The sequence below is a fragment of the Geospiza fortis genome, unplaced genomic scaffold, assembly GCF_000277835.1.
Source record: "Geospiza fortis unplaced genomic scaffold, GeoFor_1.0 scaffold78, whole genome shotgun sequence".
Taxonomy (NCBI): domain Eukaryota; kingdom Metazoa; phylum Chordata; class Aves; order Passeriformes; family Thraupidae; genus Geospiza; species Geospiza fortis.
Window position 1 is genome coordinate 4,968,227 of NW_005054339.1, and position 23,800 is coordinate 4,992,026.

The following is a 23,800-nucleotide window of genomic DNA, read 5'->3' on the forward strand; positions in this document are numbered from 1 at the left end:
TCGCACTCAGGCTCGGTTTTGGACACGTCCTGACCACAAAACCCGCGTTGCCTCCTCAAACTATTTTTCCTCTTTGTTTTTCACCAAGGCGCGTTAAGGTTTAACAGAGCCGTGGGAGCAGCGGGGCTGGGTGAGGTTATCACGGCCATGGTCAGTGCGGAGCGCGGGTGGGGAGCACATGGTGCTCTCCGTGCTCCGACCCTGCTCTTGCATCGCCGCTCCCTGATCTGTGACAGCGATGCTCTGTAGTGCGCTGGAGTTTCTTTCTAAAGTAGGAAATGCTTTATTCAGTGTCTCTGGTTTCTCTTGTCGGCAGCAGCAAGTCCTTGTACTGTATTTCATAGATGTTGGAGAAAGTTTGCAGTGTATTTTCTTTTATGACTGCCTTTTGAATTTAGATCCTTGTTCTGGTGCATGGTTTACATAGGGAGCAGTTTGTTCTATATTGCAATAGCATGTGTATTGGTAGTTCTAATTCCTTGGTCATAGGAAGAGAAACTTTCACTTGTTAAAAAGGGAAATTTAGCCCCTAAAATGACAGTTCCTTTAACAATTCTATATGAAGTGGAAGGACGACTTTAAAAAGGCAAAAGAAGGCCATGCAGAAAAGGAATAATTGATTTCCTAAGGACAGTGCCCCAAATAGGTCAAATGCTGAATGTGAGATGAGATCTCACCTCTAATGTGGGTTCTGGTCCGGGAGCCAAACCTGTCATCTCATGAAGAGGAAACAATTCTGAAAGTCTTGTAATAATACTGATTTTAAAAAACTATCTCTTGAAGGTCTTTTCTTACTACAAGGAAGTCAGAACTACTCATATTTATAGGAAATGGCAAATGTAACATGAGTTTAGGACCATCTGAGGACGTTTGGGAAGCACATGAAAAAAATGTTACTTATTGGAATGCAATTGTAGTTCCAGAATCTTCCATGTGAGGTTAATTGTGGTACAGACAAGCAAAGACAGATTCAGCCCAATGCGTTTGAGATGCTTGAGTAATTGGATTTGTCAATATTGTCTTTTGTAGAAAATATTTGTCAATGTTGCCTTTTGTAGGTAGAAAATTTACATCTTTCAGTCAATTTTTCAGATGAATTCTGAGAGCTGGGTCCTCTAGTAAGGACTCAGTGTTCTGTTAGGTTAGTCCATTTGTTACAGTTAATTACAGAAATAGTTAATTTCTGTTACTTCGAAATCAGTGCAGTGGAAATGGCAGCAAATGTTGCTTGAAGAAAGCAGAAGCCTCTCTCTGGAGGAGCTGCCATGCCTTGGGTACATTCATGCTGAATATTGCACAGCCCACCAGCCTGGGGGGTTGTTTAGTGCTGCACCATGGCCTGCAGTTTGAGTTTCAGACACTGACTGTAGGTATATAAACATCATATCAAACTTATTCTGTGTCTGAGGAAGGAAAGGCTTTTCAAAAATGTCAAACCCATTCATTTCCTGTTGTCACAGGAGCAAAATCTAACCACTGTGCTTGTCAGGCCTAAAGCAAAGGCCAAGTTTACACAGTCTTTTGCTATGCAAAACAGAGCAATTTATTTATTAACCTAGGACATAAATTACACACACACACACACACACACACACACACACACACACACACACACACACACTCAGTGTGTGTTTAGAGAGACTTTCTGCTCACACTGATTTGCATTCCCCAAGCATTGCACAACAAAAAACCCAAGAGACTGGTGGCACAGGCTCTGTCTCCTGTCACCTGCAGTGGCCTCCATCTGATGGCATGGAAGGTTTAACACTCACTTCTAATGAGAGGCTTCTTTGTGCAGCTTCTCCCTGGTCCTTTCCTGCTTGCTTGCTTGCTCACAAACACGGATTGAAAGAAACCTAAAGAAAATGGAAGAGGATGCAGAATTTTACTAGAAACATAAGTAAACAGTTGCTCTCATTTTCTGGTAAGCGGAAGTCTGCCATAACTTATTTACAGGTTCAGGTTAATTTCTTTCCATCAATATCATATGATGTTGTTTTGATGGTTGAACATCAATAACAGACATTTTTAAAGTAAAACAAAAAGATATTTTTTTTCCATGTTCAGTTTTAAAGAGTCAATATAATCCAGAAACCTTACATAATACTCCTTTGAAATTACAAGCTCAGGTTTATTTATGTTCAGGTTTAAAGGTCATGGGTATGTAATTCAATGGTTATAGTACCATGTAATTTTTTCTTTTGCATTTTTAAGTCTTTGTCTACCTTAATGGGAGAGTCAAGGCTGTTAGGATGACACATGTTGCCACACCTGGCAAAAATTTGAGTTCTCCTCCACCTCTTTCCACTTGATTTGTAAACTAGAACCAGCATTAAAGCTATTTTTTTGCTGATTATGGGGTTTGATTATATTTTTTAATATTTAAATATTTTTTAGACATTATATAGCATGACAGTAGTTGTGATAGAGTCAGGCATCTAATGCAACTTAGATAAAAGAATCTTATGTCAGAAGGAATTATTAAATAATATACTTTATGTGGGTTTAATATGTCCTCTTTGATTATCATTAAAAGCAAATCATCAGAAATAGCTGAAAAATACCTTTCATGCTTCAAGGGGAGATGGACTAAAGACTTCAGTAATTTCAAGACAGTCTAGGGAAGACCAAAACACAGAATTTCCAATTCCAAGTGTTTAGCAATCATAATTTGGGGAAAAAAACAATTATGTGCTTATGATTCTTTTAATTTTCTGCCTGGTCATTAATTTTGGTGTAAACCTAGAAAGAAAGCACGGTCCTTTTGCTAAAACATTGCCAAAGTATTTCCTTTGTGGCTCTTGCAAGCACTGCTCCTGCTTCTACAAAGAAGCATCCCAAGCAATGTTTTAAGAAAAGTCAGTGTGGCTGTGCAGAGTTACTGGTACATCCTCTGCTTTTCCCCCTTTGGGATTTTTGGTGGAAGGAAGCCATTCAAAATCCTCATGGTGAGGAGAAATAACCTTGCTTCCAAGTGCAAAAAGGATGCAAGAACATGCAGTCAGCATCTCATTTAAGCTTACAGGCAAATTACACCTGAGCAACCTGATTGCCTTGTTATGGAGTCAGTCCCTTGGGCAGGAGGGAGTGCAGGGGATGTCAGTCACCCTGGCTTATGCAAGGACTCTGACATGGTCTGGCAGCATTCTTCTGGCCAAAAGGGAGAGGTATGGACTGTGACCTGAGTGGAGAAACTGCCTGGCTAGTTGGGCTTAGATGGAGATCAGTTTTAGTCTAATAGGTGGCCAGTGATAAAAGAGGTTGGTTTTTGAGGTGGAGGTTGTTAAGCACCATAGTGATGCACACTGTGCAGTTGGACACAGGAGTCATCAGGTTTGTGGGTGACACCAGCTAAAGAACAGACAGACTGACAAGCTGGGTACGGACAGATCTTTTCTCTCCCTTTCAGTGGTGAGAAATCTCTATGTTGAGGACAGTCAGGTGCAGGTTGTATTGTTTGTTGTGGTTTGGTGTAGTTCCTCAACCTTTTGATCACAGAATTGATGGGTATTCCACAGGTAAATCATAGGTCCAAGCACAACCAGCAGCTGTCTGTGTTCAGGTTGGACAGTATGAGACAGTCACAGCCTTTATTTGGATCTCACTGCAAAGGAAATTAGTATACCTGGCAAGCTGTTTAATACCAGTAATCTTCACCCTTCTCCTTAGGGATGTACCATAGTGAGCCCAGTAGTTGCCCACAGTTTCTGTATTTAAAAGTTGTCCATCTCTCCTGGCACTTTCCTTTGTGAAAATGTATCAACCTGGAGAGAGGCTGACAGGAGGAGGAAGGCTGAGCTTGGCTATCTGTGAGATTCTTTGGCATGCAACAGGTATCATTCCTTTAAACAGTACTGGAGGGTTTATAGAATTTTCAGTAATGAAACCTGAAATAATGCTATTTAACTCTGAAATTCATTATATTTAAATTCTTCTAACATGCCATGGTTGTGTTTTGGCTGTTTGATTGTTGCAGACCCGCTCTTTGCTGGGAGTATTTGAAGAAGATGCTGCTGCAATATCCAATTACATCAATCAGTTGTTTCAAGCCATGCACAGAATATATGATGCTCAGGTAGGGTTAATAAAATTCTTGAATGCATTATTAAGCTTTGGAACCACATTTCATGTTTCTTTAACTTCCACATGCTTTTCTTTAACTTCCACATGCTTTAAATGTAGAAGTGAAATCAAGTAAGAATTAATGATTGCTTTTCTTATGTTAGGGAGTGCTAAGACTAAATTCTTATGATTCATTTTACAACAGAATTTCTTATGTTCTTTCTATAAGTGAAATTATATTCTCTGTTCTCTAAGTAACTCTAATGTATTTCCCAAGTGTTTCTAAAATGTTGCACACACTAAAATGATCTCGGTGCGTATAATGGTATGTATCAAGTGGGAGGTGATTTTTTACCCACAATATATTCATGTTTCACTCATCTAGAAATAACTCCACTTTTATGCCAGATACAGAATCTATTTTGCATGTTTTTCTAAAAATTTGAGATTGTCTGTGTTTTTAATTTAGATATACTTTACCTGTTTGACTTTTATTGATTTTCATGTTTCCCTTTTTTTTAATCAGAATGAATTAAGTGCAGCAACTCATCTGACTTCAAAGCTTCTGAAGGAATATGAGAAACAGGTACTGCATAAATCATGTTGTCTGTGTGTGGTCAGATACTGTGCTCAAAATACTGTGTATTTCTGTGGTATTTTATCTCCCAGAGCACAGTGTAGAATGAATTTGGGTTCCTGATAAAAGGAACTGCTGTGGTTGGTGGTTTAAATTGTTGCCAAAGTAATCTACTGTCTTTATTTTAGTTCTTCCAACTAAACCAGAATGAACTTCCTCTTACCATGAAGAATATTAATAACTTTTGAAATATTTTACTTTTGGATTAGTTTTTTTGAGAATTGCTTAGGATAGTTCTGTTTGGTTTTAATTTATAAACCTGTTTACCCTTAAGTGCTTAAATATCAATAGTCCCAAAGAGAAGAGATTGCATTGCAATCTCCAAATTACAACCATGATTTGCTCTGTGAGCATAATTCCATCTCTGAAAGCACAGACTGGAATCCATAACTTTCTTCCCTCATAACCTGTACTACGAAGGGTTCTCTGTAGCTTTGCTGCTTGGTCCCCTTTTCTGAGGTTAAAAATGTTAAAAACAAAAATTTTCTTATTTTAAGAGGCTGCTGGTCCCTATCCTCCTTTTCCACCTAATGAGATGAACTGCTTCAGTATATCTTAACTGTGTAATAATTTAAAATAATGGAATACCTGATACACTCATAGAGATAATTAATCCAGTTTTGTGAATGGCACTGGAAACAACAAAACTCTTTTTGCCTTCTCAGCGTTTTCCACTTGGGGGAGATGATGAAGTCATGACTTCCACTCTGCAGCAATTTGCAAAAGTGATTGATGAGGTAAGTCCTTGTATGTGCTTTCCTAATGCTGTCAGGTACAGACTTTAACTACCTAATTACTCCTTTTTTTAAGCCAGGAGGTACAGAAATGACATTCATTTGTCAACAAGGTAACAATTAATTGTATATTGCAGCATCTATTTAAAGTTGCATAACCTTGACATAAAGAACAAATTCAGCAAAATGAGGATACATTGCTGAAAAAAACATAGTTGAACTACTAGAGATGGAGCCAGAACCATTTCACAGTGGCAGTTAGCAGCTCTGTACACGAGGGTGTCTGTATTGCCTGATTTCAGGTACCTGACTGCCACAGGACCCTCCTGCTGTCTCTCTTGGATACTGACTCACAGGACACACAACTGAGCACCATAAAGAGCTGAATCAGGATTTTTGTTGTGATCCCTCTCCTCACTTAAACAGCATTTTAGGAGGAGGATCACATTTTGTTCTACCTCTGTGAGCTGTGAAAGATGGGCTGTGACGTAGCTGGAGGGAAACTGGAGAAATAAACAAACTAGTCAGGATGGATGAGGCTGGTTTTGAACATGATCCAGTAGCTTGGAAAAGTTCAGAAAAAAACTAAACTAAAGGTTTTCTGTAAAAAATTGATGATGAGATCTGGAACGTAGAAAAAAGTAGCTGCAAAAAAAGGAACATGCAAAAATGTGTTTGAGTTGTACATGTTGTCTTTGAGTGACATTGATTGTGATTTGATTTGGTCTCAGCACTGCTTTCCTAAGATTTTCTTCTTTTGTCTTTTTCAGCTCAGCTCTTGCCATGCAGTCCTTTCAACTCAGCTTGCAGATGCAATGATGTTTCCTATTACCCAGTTTAAAGAAAGGGATCTAAAAGGTAGAGGACTTGACCAAATACTGTTTTTTTCCAACAGCAGCAACAATAAAAACATAGCATTTAATCTTCATAGCTCTTGTTTCACTAAATAGAATACACCACTTATTTTTCAGCTCTCAAAAGTATTCATCTCCCCATTTAAAAAGCAAAGTAAGTTATTTCTATTCATGAGAGTCTTACAGTTGGACTTAACATTGTTATTGTTGCAACAAAAATATTACTTATATTAGGGAAGCACTTCTATTCAAGATGAACAATTAACAGCTACTCAAAAACATTAGGAAAGAATAATTTTCAGATAATTTGCATTTTCAGGAAAGATTTGTATATCAGATCGTGACATCTGTATAATTGCTGGACTAAGTTCAAAAGGCAAAGTGCCAAAGTTGTAGAATTTACCATATTGAGATTTAGTAATATGGTTATTCAATTCTGCTTGTAGCACAGGTGACTTCTAATGTGCAGACATAAGGTGCTTCCAGCTTCTTATTTTTGTAATAATTGTACTTGTGCCTGGATAAAATAACATCTGTGTGATGATGATAAATTTTATTCAAGATACTGGAGTGAACAGACTACTGTGGCAAATGAGCTTCCAAGTAGAAATTAGGAGTTAAACCCCAAGTAACTTAAATATCCCTATTGTGAACATTCTAGAGTGGGTGTGCCTAAGACATGAATATCTAAAGTCTAAATTGAAATAAAAATTACAAGTCTTTCATAAGTCTTCTAACTCTTCATGAATTTTGGAAAATACTTCTTTGGCAATAGGTCACAGCAAAATTATGGATTGAAAAGATTATGGTTTGGTTGGGGTTTTTTTTGAGCAAGGGATCATGACTATTCCAAGGCTGATATTGCTTCTCAGGACCTGAAAAATCTGTTAGTACTTACTGAAGAGGCATCCCTGAGGCAATAATTGCAAATTACATTTTCCCAGTGCAAGATTTAGCCACCAGCTGATGCAGTTTGTATTGACCCTCCACTTCTTTATGGGCTTCACAGGCACTTCCTGGGAAGTTTTTTTTTTAATTTGCATTATCATAAAGTTGATTATGGTTCTCTGCTGGTTTGTATTGCAATATGGCACAAACCACAGCCAAGATCAGAACAAGTGTAAGGTATTGTGCTGGTTCCTGTTCCTGGCACAGTGAGGCAATAACTAGCTGGAACCCAGCTGATTTTAGCTAGGAGGAGTGTTGGGCTTTGACAGTGCCCATCTCCCATGCTTGCATTTCCTCAGCTCAAACCAGAGCCCAGACTGGAACTGCAGGAGACACGTTTGCATTGGTGATGATTTTCAAAGATTTTTGAAAAGGAATTCCTCCTTACAGTATCACAATACAGTTTTTTGGGGTTTTTTTTGGTAAGCACAGAAATGATCCTCAGGCCCCAGGCAGGAGCAGACTTGCCTGGCCATGGAGTGCCTGTGCTGGTAGCTCAGTATGGTACAAGGTGACATTGAGATGACTGTAAGGTCAAGGTTACATGAGAAACTGTAATACATGAATTTTACACTAATAACAACTTACTGAAATTGTGATCTGTTGTTTTTCTAGAGATATTAACTCTAAAAGAAGTTTTCCAAATTGCAAGCAATGGTAAGTGTTAAGTACTTAATCTTATCAATATTACAATACAGCAGTGTTATTGTAGATTATTATTTGTCCTTAACTAGTGGAGTTAACCCTGTAGTCTTAAAGTAACTAATTAAGGTGTAATTTTTCTGAGTGATACTTAGGCACTCAACTTTCCTGGTTCACCTGTAAATCTCTGCTCTGTGTACTGAAGCATTAAGGCAAATTGAAAGGGTTTTTTACAAAACCATAAGTGTTTGTATGATTATTAAATAATGTAGGATTATGCCACCAAAATTACAAAAAGAGTAAGGTGGTAGCTCATTTCTTAAAGACAGGACCTGATCAATAAAAAAAAAATTACCTTCCTAAAATGAATTGCATAGTTCTCTTCCCTATTATCAGAAGTTATTTTTTAGCTGCCTCTAATATATCCATATAGAGAATTTATTATTTAAATAATATTCTACTTCTCTCAGTGAAAACTGTATCATTGTTTTAGATGCAAAAAATATTAGATACAGGTTTTCATAATGTAAAATTTCTCTACTTAATGGACAGTTCCTCTTTGAAAAATAGTGGATGTTTAGGGAACTTTGTCACAATTTGGCAACATTTGCATCTGGTTAGAATTTTTCTTCAGCCCAACTATTTGTTGCTGTGAAGTGATTATAAACAGACAAGAACTATTCCTAAAGGTGCTAATATGACAGAACTTTGCATTCAGCTGTCTGTGTAACACTGTGATGTAAAAGGTTTTCTGCTCTGTTTCATAAGTCATTAATTTGTGAAAATGATCATAAATTCTCTCTTGATTGCTTAGACCATGATGCTGCCATTACCAGATACAGTCGGTTGTCAAAAAGAAAGGAAAATGAAAAGGTTTGTAAACCAAAATCTTAATATAAAGATTTTTAAAGAAGCTAAGAAATAATTTTCATTTCATATATATATTTATGATGGAACACAATGTATGGCAGATTCTGTGTGACATTTGATAGCTTTTAGCAGTCTAGACAGCAAAGCAGGTTTCTCCAATACATGCCTGTCCTGTAACACTGACAGTGCTTTAGGAATAATATTGTGATGTCATATTCAGTTTGTTTTTGTGAAGAAATAACCACACTTTCCAGGTATTTGTATTTGTTTTTCACACATCTCATGTTTAAATTAGGGAAGTAGAATAGTAAAATATGCAGCACCTGGTGATAGAGGGTAGAACATGACTGTGGGCTTTTCCATGATGGCTATAAAGCTGTCCACAGGGCATGTGATCAATGCCAGTCTCAAACATTCCTTTTTTCTCTCCCCTTGCCTGTGTCTCTTCAGATCAAGGCTGAAGTTACAGAAGATGTATATACTTCAAGGAAAAAACAGCATCAGACTATGATGCATTATTTCTGTGCATTAAATACTCTCCAGTACAAAAAGAAAATTTCTCTGCTAGAACCCTTGCTGGGATACATGCAAGCTCAGGTAATTTCAGATTCTGAAAGCTGTAGGTCTCAAAGAAATAAAAGTCCTTCATGAAGGCTGATGTACTGAAATCCATTGCAAGCCCTCTTCTGCAGTCCAAGGAAGGAAATGGAGAAAAAGAATCATCCATCCATGTCTCTGGGCTGCCACAGCTGTGCCCTGATGGTGCTGGCAGTTAGCACTGCTCATTGCCCACTCACTGCAGGGATCTCTTCATGAGACGCCCTCACTGCCATCAGAGGGTCTTTTAGCAAAGTTTGGTGACAAATATAATGGTTCATTTTCCCCTAAAACTCAGATGGCTATATTTGATGTAATGCCTAGATTTTCACTGCTGGGCACTTGGTTCCACTAAATGGAAGAACTGATTAGAGCTTTTATGCAAGTGCACATAGAAGTGAATCTTCTCAGCAAATAACATGGAGACAGTTAAACTCATTCCTATGGTAGCTCTTCTGAAATGAAATACTCACCAAAAGCCACAAAACTTCTGTTGCCACTCAAGGCTATGGAAGAGCCAGAATGCTAAAAAACTTTCTGCTTTGGTTTTGCTTAATATTATTAAATTCATTATTGGTTTACTTGAAGATGGGTGCATCAGAAAGTACAACCATAATAAAGTTATTTGGACAGAATTAATTTCTGGTTTTGGAAGTCTGTTATTACACATGAGCTTTGGGGTTTTTTGCAAGTCAAGCTTTCCAGCATCTGGCACTGCTACAGTGACCTGAGTAGAAATCAACTTCTGCACACTGTCTGAAAGCTTTCCAAAGTCAAGAACTCTTGTTTTCATTTGAAACTTTGCAGCTTGTATTTAAGAGCCAAGTTCTGCATGTTTTGTGCAGTAAAGTAAATGCAACCTGTTCTTAGGTGGAGCTTTTTGCTGAAACAGAGGGGCAGGGCCATGTCCCAGGACTTCCTGTTCTAACCTCAGTGTAGCTGTGGCAGATTTTCTGGCCTACTATGGAGTACCCTGGGCTTAAAATACATAAAAATATATATTGTTACTTCCCTGTGTATGGCTCTGGACAAATCTTCCCAGGTTCTCTCCTATGTGCTCCAAATGCCCCCCCCCATGACAACAGCTAGCAGAATGGTGGCATTGAAAAAGGACAGAGGGACCCTGGGAGTGTTTCCTCTGTGTTTCTGTATTTCCTTCAGGAAAACCTCTGTTCACGTCCTTGTGACACAAATGTCACTGCAGTGCCAGCAGCAGCCTTCAAACACACATTCTGCTGCTTTTAGGAAGAGGCTTTGGTGGGAATGAGGGATGAAAACAGATTTCTGAGAAACTCTAACCTCCTATGACTTCATCTGTTAATTGTTAGTGTAGTTTTATTAATGACTAAATTCTCCCTTTTCCTCCTTTTCTCTTTAAAGATAAGCTTTTTTAAAATGGGTTCAGAAAATCTTACTGAGCAACTGGAAGAATTTTTGACCAATATTGGTACAAGTGTACAGAAGTAAGTTGGCTTTATTGAATTTTGAACTTTTATGAAGATTATTTTTTTTCTGTTTCTACTATTCATAAATTATCTTTGTTAATAACACATTTTTTATCTTAGTGTTCGCAGGGAGATGGATTGTGAAGTGGAAAACATGCAACAAACTATAGAGGACTTGGAAGTAGCCAGTGATCCACTGTATTTGCCTGATCCCGATCCTACCAAATTTCCTGCCCATAGGAATCTAACAAGGAAAGCTGGCTATCTCAATGCAAGAAAGTAAGAGTAACTTGTTATTAAAAATTCCAGAGTATTTCATTTTGGGAAAGGAAAGCTAAAGTACCTGGAAAAATTTTTAAGATGTTAGCTATGCTGGTTTTATGTATTTAGTTGAATAAGTCACATAAGAGCTATTCTGTTTATTTCTTTGGACTTCTTCACCTAGTTAGTATTAAATTCATTGTTACACTGACATAATGTCATTCAGATGCAAAGCATAATTATCCTGATTTTAGTCTAATTTTGCCTGAATTTTCACAGTTTAAAAAAAAAGGTTTGAGAGTGTAATTTCTGTGCATCCTAACTGGGAAGTAACAAGATTCCATCCATCAGGATTGTTCTGGAAGTGTCTGTTAAAGCTTTGGGATTCAAATTACTAATAAAACATTGTAATTTTGATCTAAAAAAGGCAAAACACTGTTAACCAAAATGCCCTTGGAAGGAGCTTCTGGATTCCATGCAGCAGTGGCTCATTGTCCACAGGAGGGAGCTGTGCCTCTAAGAAAGTCCAACAGCTGTTTTTCAGAGCTACTAAAATAAATTGTAACATTTAAATTTTTTACTGTAGTTTATATAATAAGCTCCAAGGAATTAAAAAAAAAGTTGATTACTTTTACAACAACAGCTAAAGCAAAAAACTTATTGTATGTGGCATTAATTTCTGTATTAGAACACAATTACAGCAGCTAATATTATAGAGTGTCTGGGCAAAAAGGGAGGCTAACTGAGGACTTGTTTTTATCTTTTAGTAAGACAGGGCTGGTGTCCTCCAGTTGGGAGAGACAGTTTTACTTCACTCAAGGTGGAAATCTGATGAGCCAGGCAAGAGGAGATGTGGCTGGGGGACTTGTGATGGACATAGACAATTGCTCTGTGATGGCTGTGGACTGTGAGGACAGGCGGTACTGCTTTCAGATAACGTCCTTTGATGGCAAAAAGTGAGTGCTCTTACACTGCTGCTTCCTCTAAGAAACACTGGACTCACTGATTAGGGAAAGGAAGATGGTCTGCCTTTGGCCAGATGTTAACTTGATATATTCTGTGGATATTTAGAAGCAAAATCTTTTAACAGTGTGAACTGGATTTTTGTTTATTAACTCTATAATGTAGCTGAGTAGTATTTCAAAATAAGATTATGGTAATTAGTTAACAATCACATGTTATTGCATTTTGTGAATACTTAAGTATTACATGGACACAATTAGAATTGTGTTGCTTTTCTGTTTCCTGTTGAAAGGAAAGCTTAGGTTCCTCCCCATCCTAATTAAATGTTGTCTGCTTTCAGCACAAGCAATCTTCAGCCTTTCATAACTTGTTGTTCAGTGTGTAAATATGAAAATGTAATTTCTTGGCTGACTGTATTAGTCAGGCATTTTAAATACAAAAAACTGTGTTTTCCATTCTTCTCTTTCAGGTCTTCAATCTTACAGGCAGAAAGTAAAAAAGATTATGAAGAGGTAAGCTTATAGGAGGTGTGCATGGAGCCCAGTGATTTTCTGCTGCACAGAAAGAATGCATTCCTAACCATAGCTGGACACTGCATTTTTTTTTCTGTTTCTACTTATTGATAAATTATCTTTGTAACACCATCTTAGTGTTCCTGTTAGTTTCCTCATTCAGATAAAAGTTGAAAAGCCAGGAACAGGAGCAAATAGTTTTCCAGAGCAGAGAGAGAAAGCAGATTCTAGCTTGCAGATGCAAGAAATGAACAAATTCCACAAAAGCCAAATTGAATTTTTATAATGTCTTGAGAAAACAATGTCATCTGCATCACAGAATAAAGAACAGAGAATCCTGATGAGTTTTTTTTTAAGTTCTTTGGAGTTGTGATTTAAGCTTTCTTTAGTTTTAGTATGACTAAAATAATTTTTTTGAGGAAAATCTAAAAGGGTAAGGTGCATTATGCAGGTGGCAGTGAATTTAATGACAAGCTGGGTGTGCAGAATATTTGGCTCCCTGAATTTACAAAGAAAGTAGAAAAAGTGCTGAAACAGCAACTCAGGTATTCAATCAAGTTTGTTTGGGAAACATAACAGATTAATTTGTTTTCTTTTTCCTTCCTCTTTTTCAGTGGATATGCACTATAAACAACATATCTAAGCAGATATATCTAAGTGAAAACCCTGAGGTAACTCTACTAAAATTTATGAGTAATATGTTAATATTTATATTTATAGAGCAAATTCATATTGATAAAAACTTATATAATATTTTTGCTTACTAAATTAGGGGAATTGGCCCACTAAAAACTGTTTTATAACAGAGCATGGATCTGTATATGAAGTGTGTCTTCATGGTTTTTAGTTCAGTTGAGGGCTGCATTTCTCAAATGAGATTTTTATTTTTGTTTTCCTGGCTACATTTGCTTATTTTGCCAGCATTATCATTGGAGCTTTTCTCTATTGCTGCCTTTTATTAACATTTGCAGTATTTTAAGGCCAATGTGTTCATTTAAATTGAGAAAGTTAACATCAGGTTAAGTGTGTGAAAAAAAGCTGGAAGAAAATGCTCGAGTTGTGTTGGTGAAAATTTAAGAATGCAAGATTCTCATGCAGGGTTAAGTTTGTAACTTCTCCCAGTTACAGATAAATAAAATCTGAAAGTTTCTTTTGACAAAAGTGTTTTGAGTTCTTGTTTGCCACCTCTGCAGGAGACTGCTGCCCGTGTGAACCAGTCAGCTCTGGAGGCTGTCACTCCTTCCCCTTCCTTTCAGCAGAGGCACGAGAGCCTGAGGCCAGCTGTGTAAGTGAAGCAACCAGAGGCCATTTGAGGTGCACATAGAAAAAGAAAATCCTGGATAAAGTTACAGGGGGAAAAAAAAAAGCCTTACAAGCCTACAGATATTTTTGTGATCAGAACCAAATGTTTGATAGGTCAGAGGAAAATCTCCTGAACACACCTTTCACTGCTGAAGCACTGCTGAGAATCCATTGTCACAAGTAATCCTAATGCCAGCTGGTGGACTCTTTGGTTGGTTTCATCACAGCTGTTTTGTTGTGTGATTTCATGATGAGATTTTTCTTCATGTGTCCAATTCCTGGAAGCAGACCTCAGATTTTATTATACTTAATACATGATTATATATTGATGTTAAATCAATCTGATGCAATTATTAATGGAAGTAGTAACTTTAACTTAAATTTGAAAAACAAAACATAGATTTGTTTGCTATACCCCAACCTGCAGGTTTTTAGTTTTTGTTTTGTTTTACATCTCAGTTCTCAAATATTGTATTGGTGTCCCCTGTGGTTGAATTCATTATCAGCCAACCTGAGCTCACATACCCTAACTGTGCCTTTCTGGTTTTGTTGCAGGCAATCTCGTCCTCCTGCAGCTCGTACCAGCAGCACAGGGTCCCTGGGGTCTGACTCAGCAGCTCTCTCAGCACTTTCCTTGGATTCCCTCGTGGCCCCTGACACTCCCATCCAGTTTGACATCATATCTCCAGTCAGTGAAGATCTGCCTGGCCAAGCAAAGTCATCAGGGCAATCGGGCAGGTAGGAAATGTAGAGAGAAGGAAAAAAATCCCTAAAGTTAATGTTATTAATTCAAAAACCAACAAACAAGAAAACCACATTTAAGATGCAGCTCCAGCACACACATTGCCTTTTTCCTGACTGATGTCACAAATTTTGCAGTGGCCATTGGAGCAAAAAAATTTGTTAAACTGTTAGTTGGAATTGTACAAAAAGGCTTAATTACATCACTAGAGTCAAGGTGTAGTTCTCTATTTTGCAGCAGCTTTTCTTGCTTTAACAGCCAGTGCTTTTATTTATTGATTTATTTTAAACTTTTGGTTTCACAAAGTATTTTCCTTTCCTATTGCTTGCTCACCCAGCAGCTTGGGTTATTTCCTCTTGGAAACTCAAGAGAAATTTGGTAGCCCTGCCTCCAGGTGATGATGGCATACGATGACTCCTCTTAAGCTGAAAGGTGAGTGAAAATGGTCTAGGCTTCTAGAGTAATTCCACATACAGACAACTTAAAATCATCTTAAGAGTTCATCCAAAACATAAAAGCATTTTCTCCTACTTATTATTATATTTGAGTGGGAGATGTACTAAAAACCAAAGACCTGTAAATCATCACTGCATTTCTAGAGCTGTATCTATAGAATTCAGATATGAATAAAATGTATTTGCAGATCCAGCCGCTCCTAACAATAAAAAAAAACAGCCAAAGAGATGAAAACTAATTTATGTGATTCTTGTCACAAAAATGTGTTATATCCCCCTGCCTCTAGGAAAATATCTGATTTTTGAACTGCATCTCACAGATGTAAGAGTTGAAATTATATATAAAAAACTATTTCTCCCTTTTTCCACAGTTTTCTTTTTATTGTTGGTATAGCAGGATAAGCAGGTGGCCAACTAGATCCTTCAGAAGACGCTGATATAAAATAGACTTGAACTGTATTGCAGGAAGTGGAGAGTTTAAGATTTAGCTGAACTCCTGTCAGCCTTTAATAAGATGGTTCTTGATTGAGTCCATGTTATCTAAACATTGTAACAATGCCATCTTGGCTTCAATCTAGAAAAATTTAATATTTTAAACCAGACATCTCTTAGTTAAAACATTTCTGACCATTGATAAAATAAACTGGCAGTCAGTATGTGTAACTGAACACTTTTTTCCTCAGAGTTTTGAGATTTGTTTTTAGAACACTAACTATTGAGGTAACACTTTGATTAATCCCATAAAAAAACCTAATTTGAACTGTATTGACCCCTTACCAATAGCTTTTCAGCTACCAATCATCCAGAGCGAAAGGGTCATTTCCTCTACATATTTTAAATAAAATGTTCCCATTTCCTGTGCTTATTCCTTTACTGTTTTTGAAAAATGCAGACTTGGAAGCCTAGAGTATTTTCACTTTTCTCTGTAACTGATAGTAATTCTGTCTCTGAGAGCCAGAAATAGCCACATTTCTCTTGACTCTAGGAGTAAAACCCCAGTGATGTTTGAGAAAGCTGCATTTGAAACATACTCAGGGGCTTCTCTTGAGTAAGTAATTCAACACCTTGACAGTGATGAGAAGTGGGTGCTCTTATGGAGTACTGAAAGGGGCTGGTTTTTGGCTGTGCTTCCTGAAGCTGTTTTGTGAAATTTCATTCCCTAAAACTATACCTTCTCAAACATTACCAAGTGAGCAAGACCTTCTGTGGCAGCAATAGGACAAGAATATCTGGTATTTTCCCCATGATGTGGGCCCTCAAATACAGCAAGTTATGCCTCACTCCTGATAGAATTGCTTCTAGAATTGGTTCACGATACATTATTCCTCCAGATGACAAATTTGTGAACTCACTACGTGTTGGTATTTGACACAGCATGAGACTACTGCACTGTCCACGAGTGGTTCCTGTAATCTGACTCCTGCTTTAATGTTTTCATTTTTTGTTAGACGCACAAATCCTTTCGGTGAATCTGGAGGCTCAAAACCTGAAACAGAAGGTAAAACAAAACGTCACTTCAATGCAAAATAAAAATAAGTTTTGACAGTTAGAGTTTTGTTTTCATCTCTAGCTTCTCTCTTCTAATTTAACAACAATTTAAAAATGCTTAATTACGTTGCAAGGTATTTGATAAGTTAAATCAAACTACTGTCTGAAAATCCACTGTAAAAATGATTCATTGCATTTTTGTATCATTAACCAAATGCGAAGATGTGTGATGTGCTGTGTAGTAACTGCACCCCTAATTATTACATAGGAACAATCTCTTTCCAAGTTAGGAGGAGCTTGGAGTTTTCCTGACTGCAATCCACCTTTGGTTTTGAATGGGAAACCCAAAATGGAGTTTGTTTTTTTATCAATACTTTTTTTTTCTTAGATTCAATTCTTCATCAGTTATTTATTGTGAGATTTCTTGGCTCTATGGAAGTGAGGTGTGATGAAAGCCCAGACGTTGTTTATGAAACAATGCGTCAGATACTCGCAGCTCGCGCCATCCACAACGTCTTCAGGATGACAGAGTCACACTTGTTAGTCACTTGTGACTGTTTAAAGTAAGTTTGCTTCCTGACTTCTACTGATGTTTATTTACAGAATGATCTTCTTTCACTTTGGTAAAATTTACTTTCTGGTTTGTCTTTAAAAACAAATTTTTAGGTTAATTGATCCACAGACACAAGTTACAAGACTACGAGTAAGTAACTTTCCATTTTAAGATAAATACCCAGCAATGTAATTCTTTTACTTTGAAAATATTATTAGATCATAGCAAAAATCACTGATAGCATGAGATTTCCAGCCAAATTTCCAGTGTTATTAGGACACCAGTGCAGACATTTAGAAACACTTGCAAATCAGGTTTAGGGGAGTGATTTCAATAGGTCAAATTGGCTTTTGAGACTCCTTTCTCCCTGGGATCTGAGAGGGTAAAATAGTAGAGGGAGAAGATTAATGATGGAGTCACATTAGTTCTGAAGTCCAAGAGGGTTTGTTTGCTGTTTGGTTTGTCTGTTTTGTTTTGGGGTTTTGTTTTTAATGTTTTGACATTAAGTTCAAAAATGCTCCAAAGCTGTCACCTTCTACAAGAGGTACATCAAGTGAGGGTATGTCCCATATACTAAATGCACACATCTAATTCCAGGAAAACTTATCCTTTCAGTTCATAGCAGCTGTGGTAGGGACTCTCAGAATTTTTAAGTTTATTGTTTGATGAGTCTTAAAAAGATAATTTGAAGTCCAACCTCTTTTAGGAATAAGAATGCAAAACAGTTTTCTTGTAACAAACTAATGAGGGTATGGGTTGGGTTTTTTTTTTCTTGCTTATATAATTAGGAGAACTGAGCTAATTGCAGTAAAGGGTTTTTGTAGTGCCTTTACGTGAAACTAAATATTGAAAGCTTAGTAACAAATGTAACTATAATGAATGATTAAAACAAAATAAAACTTCCCTTCACTTTTAGGAAGATGACTGACTCACACTGCAAATGTAGTCCCTTTTTCTTACATGGAGTGTGTTTTTTGACATTTGCTTGTCTTTGGAATAATTTAGTCTTTGCTGTCTAATCCGTTTGTGCTTTGTAATTGCATTTGGTCAGGTAACTTCTTGTGCTGTGGGTGTGCATTAATTATTGTGCAGTGTGTTGAAACCTCGTGTGGCAAATCTTTGGAATCAGTTTTAATCTCTCCCTGTCTGATCCTTTTGGCAGTTCCCTTTGCCCAATGTAGTGCTGTATGCCACACACCAGGAGAACAAGCGCCTGTTTGGATTTGTGCTCAGAACCTCAGGAGGGAGAGTGGACAGCCGCCAGACCTCCATCTGCTATATATTTGAATCAAATAATGAAGGGGAAAAGGTATTGGTGATGGTTGTGACTTGTATCACTTGTGAATATGGATTCCAAGATGCTAGATCCATTCAAACCTGTCATTTTAAGTGCCTGCAAATGCTTTAATGTACTGTTGTATTTAATTTGGGATGCTGGCTGAAATTTAAAGGCATTTTTAATTATTTCCATCTGTTTTGTGTTTAGATTTGTGACTCTGTTGGATTGGCCAAACAGATAGCTTTACATGCAGAACTGGTAAGAATCTTTTTGGGGCAAAGGATGCTGGGGAGTGGAAGGAAGGGGGTATATTTAAATATGTGTAATAAGTTGTATTCTGCAAGATGCCTCTAGATGCAGCAATAGTGTTGTATATTTTAAGGGTCTTTTTTCCTAGAATTTAAATTCAAATGAAAAGACTGACCAATATCTACTGTAGAACAATATTCAATATAGGATTCACTTTGCTACTTTTAACAACCATACCAGTCCTTTAAAAGCAGAATATTCAAAACAGTGAAGTCACAGTCTTGACCAAGCTCATATCAATCAGTAGTGTCCCAAACATCTCAGGCTGTTGTTACTGACTTTATTTACATTTTTGCTCTTTAGGATCGAAAAGCCTCAGAAAAGCAGAAGGAAATAGATAGAGTCAAAGAGAAACAACAAAAAGAACTGAATAAACAAAAGCAAATTGAGAAGGTACCTCTTGCCATTATTTCTTAATATTAGGTTTTTTCTACTTAGTTTCTTTTGCAGTTTTGTCCAAAGCTGTCCACTGATAGTACTGTAGATCATTTAGAAATTGTAATAATGGGATTCTGTGTCCATTGCAGATGGCTTTAAGGGTAATACTCTTTTTCTGATTTCCCAACCCCTCTTCTCAATGTAGGACTTGGAAGAGCAGAGCCGGTTGATAGCAGCTTCCAGCAGATCCAACCAGAGCAGCACAGAAGGACAGTTTGTAGTCCTTAGCAGCAGCCAGTCAGAAGACAGTGATTTAGGAGAAGATGGAAAGAAGAAGAGAGAATCTGAAGCCTAAGGTTGCCTGCTTCATTAAAATTGGAATCATTAATATATCTGGTGAAATGGCACAAGTTCTACAAGAGGTGAAATGTAGGTGGAGGGTCTGTCATGTTATAGAAAAGACTTCACAATATATAGACCCTATTATGCCTTGATTTTTCTTCCTCAGTTAAGTGATTCCTATTTCCTGTCAGTATAATTTCTCTTGTATGCCAGATTAAGCAGGTGATGCTGCCATGCTGGTTACAAACATATGTTTTCTCAAGGCTTCTCTGCAGTATGGGAAAAAATGTGGGTGTTTTCCCCACTTAGTTCTGTGCAATTGACTGCTTTGGAAGCAAAACTGAAAACCTACTGGCCTTCAGCAGTAACACTGAAATTTGTTCTTTACACTGCAGCAGGGAGAACACCTTGCTGGAAACGAAAGTGGATGTCCAAATAAGACAGTGCTAAGCTTTACCCAGTTTGTTGCACATACCTGTTCTTAGATTTAGAAAGAAGGATCCCCTTTAACATCAGTGAGATGTGCAATAGTTCTAAACAGAAGGATCTTTTTTGTTTCACTTTGCACAGTATGATACTGTCTTGATGTCTTTTATTTTTTTTTTTTGGTGAATTCAATGCCAAAAAAACTGATTTCAACAGGAGAAAAAGATACTGTCAGACCTAGATAAGAGCTGATGAGATGCAGTTGAACTTCGTTGCATGAGGAAAAGCATTCCTCATCAAATGATAAGAGTCATGTATATAGCCTTGTAGCACAAGTGCCATGTTCTTGGTTTTTCCCCAGTACTTGGAATAAAAAGCTGTAAACCTTTGAGTTCATTTTTATAAAACATGCTTAGAGTTGCAGGAACATCTTTAATTCCACCATATGAAAGTCTTCTGCATATGTAAATGCCTTGCTGCTAATACTACATCTACTGGAAATAAGTTGAGGCTCTTTAGTCTTTTTATGATTTTGCAAACAGAATTTACCAGTTCTGAAGTAAGAGGTGATACCAATCCTACATCCTAGAGTCAGTTCTAGAAAGCATTTTTCAAAGTGATGTCTGTTTACAGCTTGTAATCTGCACTCCATATTCCATACCCTGTGTAATATTTATTTTGTATAGTATTAGATGTGCATTCACCTTTTGAACCAGAAGAGAAATCTTGTTTGAAGAGAAATATTTATTTTTGCACTAATTACTATAAATATTAAAATCCAGAGGAACAGAAGATAGCTCTCTAATAGTGGCATGAAAATAACAGGATATGTAGAGAGAAGAGAATATACTTATATTCCAAGTTATAATATAACAGTTATGAGTGATTTACAGTTCATTGCAGGGCATTTCTGGTGTTCAGGAATGGAAGCAATTTTCAGAGTATCTCCTCAGCAGCTGGTGGTGGCCCAGCCCTTCCCAGCTGGAGCTGTTCAGTGCTGAGGAAGTCAGTGAGGAATCTCAGGTCGTGTCTGCTGGATGGCTGTAGGTGCACAGAGGGCTTTTCTGACTCCTGGGAGTGCCCTGCATTGGCCAAAGCCTCCTCCTGCCCTTGGTGCTGAAGATGTGACTTTGTGTGCAGGAGTTGGTGGCCTCAGCTCCTGTGACAGGAGAGAAAGGCAGCAGTGCTTGGGCAGGAGCAAAGGAGCTGGAGCTGCAGAAGTTTGGGCAGAAGTTTCATACCACAGCAGGGGTTTTACACCACAGGGATTTGAGCAGCCACCAAAGGGCTCTGCCTTGAAAAAGGAGGGGAGGAGGCTGAGGAACAGAGAGCTGCCAGGTTCTCTTCCTGAGTTAGTAACCAAATCCTCTTCCAGTGTGATTTTCATCCCCAGAGTAGCCAGTCAGTTGTAGAAATATCTGCTTTTGCTGTTGCCCAGTTAGGTCACATAGTATTGCCCTGTGGCTGGATTTAGCTGGCACAGTGCCATATGGACCACACCAACCTGAGGCTTATTGTGAAAGACAGTGGCATTTTTATTTCATATCTAGGCTTCCATTCTCAGCTCCCATTTTTAAGAGGCTATTTTTATTCTTGCCAACAAAAATGTACAGAGAGGCACCAAATCCATTTTTTTCCCTTTTTGTGCTTAAATCAAGGCTTACAGAGAGTGGCGAGGCAGTTTGTCTCTGCAAATTATTCCAGTTTGTGTTTGTTTGTTTTTATTTACTGATATTTGTTTTCTATCAAATAATATCACAGGGTGGCTCAAGGTTGCTGTGTCTTACTTGTATGTTTCTCAAGTATTTACTGAGGATGAAGCAGTTTGGAAACAGCACAGGGAGCTTATGGAATCAGTGATCTCTAGTGTCTAGAATCCAGTCCTCAGCTTGTCAGAGAAGAACTAATTGTGTTAAGCACTAGAGCTGCAGTAGCCCAGGCTCCAGAGGGAGGACAGATAATAGACAAGCACTCTCATGAAAAAGCATTTCTGATGTGCAGCCTGTTCTGCATTAGCCTTATTGAAGAAACGTCAGAAGATGGAATTACTGTATTTTTTGCAAAAACTACCATTACTCATAGACATAAATCTGCAAAGATGAGGAAGAAAGGCTAATGAAGTTGGCAGGTGAATTTACTGTCAAATGGGATTTTTTGGATTTAGCAATAAATATTGGAATTACTCCATTTGCTTTTCAGGCTTTCCATATATGCCATTAAATGTAGCTTTCTAAAACAGACACAGTAGGAGTGAAATACATTTCACTTATGTTGGATGATTCTCATCTTAACCACTAAAACATTGAAATGCATGAATGAAATGTAGGGGTTGCTTGTTTGCTCATTTAGGGGAGTTTCCCTGGTGTAAAATGAGCAAGAAAGTATAAAAGCATCTGGGGTAATGATAAAAGCTGCAGGAGGAAAGGGATGTCAGCAGAGCTGGGGAAGTCAGACAGGAATGGCAATTGAGTTAGCAGGGGGTGAGAATGACTGAGCTTTGCCTAGGGAGGATCCCGTAGGTTGTAATTAGAACTTTCTCAAGGCAAAAACAGATGCTGAGGTTTCATACGTGACCTTTCTTCCTATAAAGTTTAGAACTACTTCATTAGAAAACAACTTTGTTGAAAAAAAAACAGAATGATGCTTGGTATTGTCCATGAGAGTATATAACTGTTAGTAGGAACACCCTCATGGTCTGCTAGGAACTGCTGTGGTAGAATTTCACCACCAGAGTATTTTGTTATTGTAACTAAACTGCTAGATGGTTTCATTTACTAATTGACAGGAGAAACTCTCCTGTTTATTATTTCCTACTGCCTTTTATTCACAAACTGATCTTTCAAGCACCTTTGGCTGAAGCTGTAGTTTGCTTCATGTGCATCTACTATTACTTTGGTCACTCCTGAAAATATTCTTTCAAATCCATGATTTTGAAGTGTCTTCAGGTAGGTACTGAATTGGCAGTGTTGTTCAGGTCTGTTGCTAATTGCAGCCTCATAATTACTGCCAGTTATCCCTTAAGTAAGAGGATATGAAGCTCATTACACTGTGTAGATCCACACACTGCAGACCAAGCCAGTCTTGCTGTCAGCTGTTTAAACTACATACATTCTTTATGTATGTAATGGCATGAATATCCAAATATATCAGGTGTGTTTATGGGTATGCATTTTATTGCAGTACAGATGGTAGCTGGCACTCCTCTGTGCTCGCTGCTAGATTTGGCCAAGTCCAAACCAGAGGGCAAGGATAAAGTCATGTACTACTAAAACATATCTAACTGGATATGATCAGGTAGTCAAAAGTCAGCTGCATGTCATAGTCTTACTTCCTTAATCTGAGTTGGAAATTGTATCAAGACAATTTACTGTCTAACAGTAAAGTAATATTTCAGAGTTAAGAAACATTCCCCTTCTAAAGGGCTGTCAGATTTCCACTTTATGTGGATGTAAACCCAGAGCTGAAAACTGTCAAACAGCTGCTGCTGTTTATGAAGCTGTAATTGACATACATGGATATAAAGAAATAAATTTGACTGTTTAGGGTAAATTCTGTCTCTGCTTAAGGTAAATACTGATTAACTAGTTGCACAGCATTTGGGACAAGCCAATGGTGAAAACTATGCTACAATATAGTCTCTTATTATTAAGGAAATAGTTCACCTAGAGAAAGAAAACTGCCACTGCTTAGTGAATTTAGTAGAGATATTGTCTAGTGTAACAGCAAAAGCTGATACTTTATATTCTTTCTCTTGCTCTATACTACAAAAAATTCTTGCAAGGTAATTAGTCCCCAAGGCTTCTTGTTTTAATTAAGCACTAAGTTGGTGTTTTGTTCCCTGCCACAGTGGTATCTGAGTTGTCATGACAAGAGTAAGTCAGTGTATCATTGTGAATGCACTTGTATTCCTAATGAAGTTTATATTGCAAGCCGAGGATTTTGTACAACCTTTCTGGTCATTTTTATAATAGAGTGGAGTGGTCAAATTCTTATGATGGTGT

General features: G+C 37.6%; 1 protein-coding gene across 1 annotated transcript; it reads left to right on the forward strand.

The window, feature by feature from the left end:
• The first annotated feature begins 3,978 nt into the window (after positions 1-3,978).
• On the forward strand, positions 3,979-20,303 carry APPL1 (adaptor protein, phosphotyrosine interacting with PH domain and leucine zipper 1). The gene is made up of 21 exons (XM_005422446.3): positions 3,979-4,075; positions 4,589-4,648; positions 5,365-5,436; positions 6,204-6,291; positions 7,851-7,892; positions 8,692-8,750; positions 9,198-9,344; positions 10,725-10,807; positions 10,910-11,068; positions 11,818-12,006; positions 12,483-12,525; positions 13,140-13,196; positions 13,719-13,810; positions 14,383-14,565; positions 16,473-16,522; positions 16,901-17,075; positions 17,179-17,215; positions 18,228-18,374; positions 18,552-18,602; positions 18,957-19,046; positions 19,237-20,303. Exons 1-21 carry the CDS (start codon positions 4,052-4,054, stop codon positions 19,384-19,386), a joined length of 1,998 nt encoding a protein of 665 aa, XP_005422503.1. The 5' UTR covers positions 3,979-4,051; the 3' UTR covers positions 19,387-20,303.
• Positions 20,304-23,800: the final 3,497 nt, after the last annotated feature.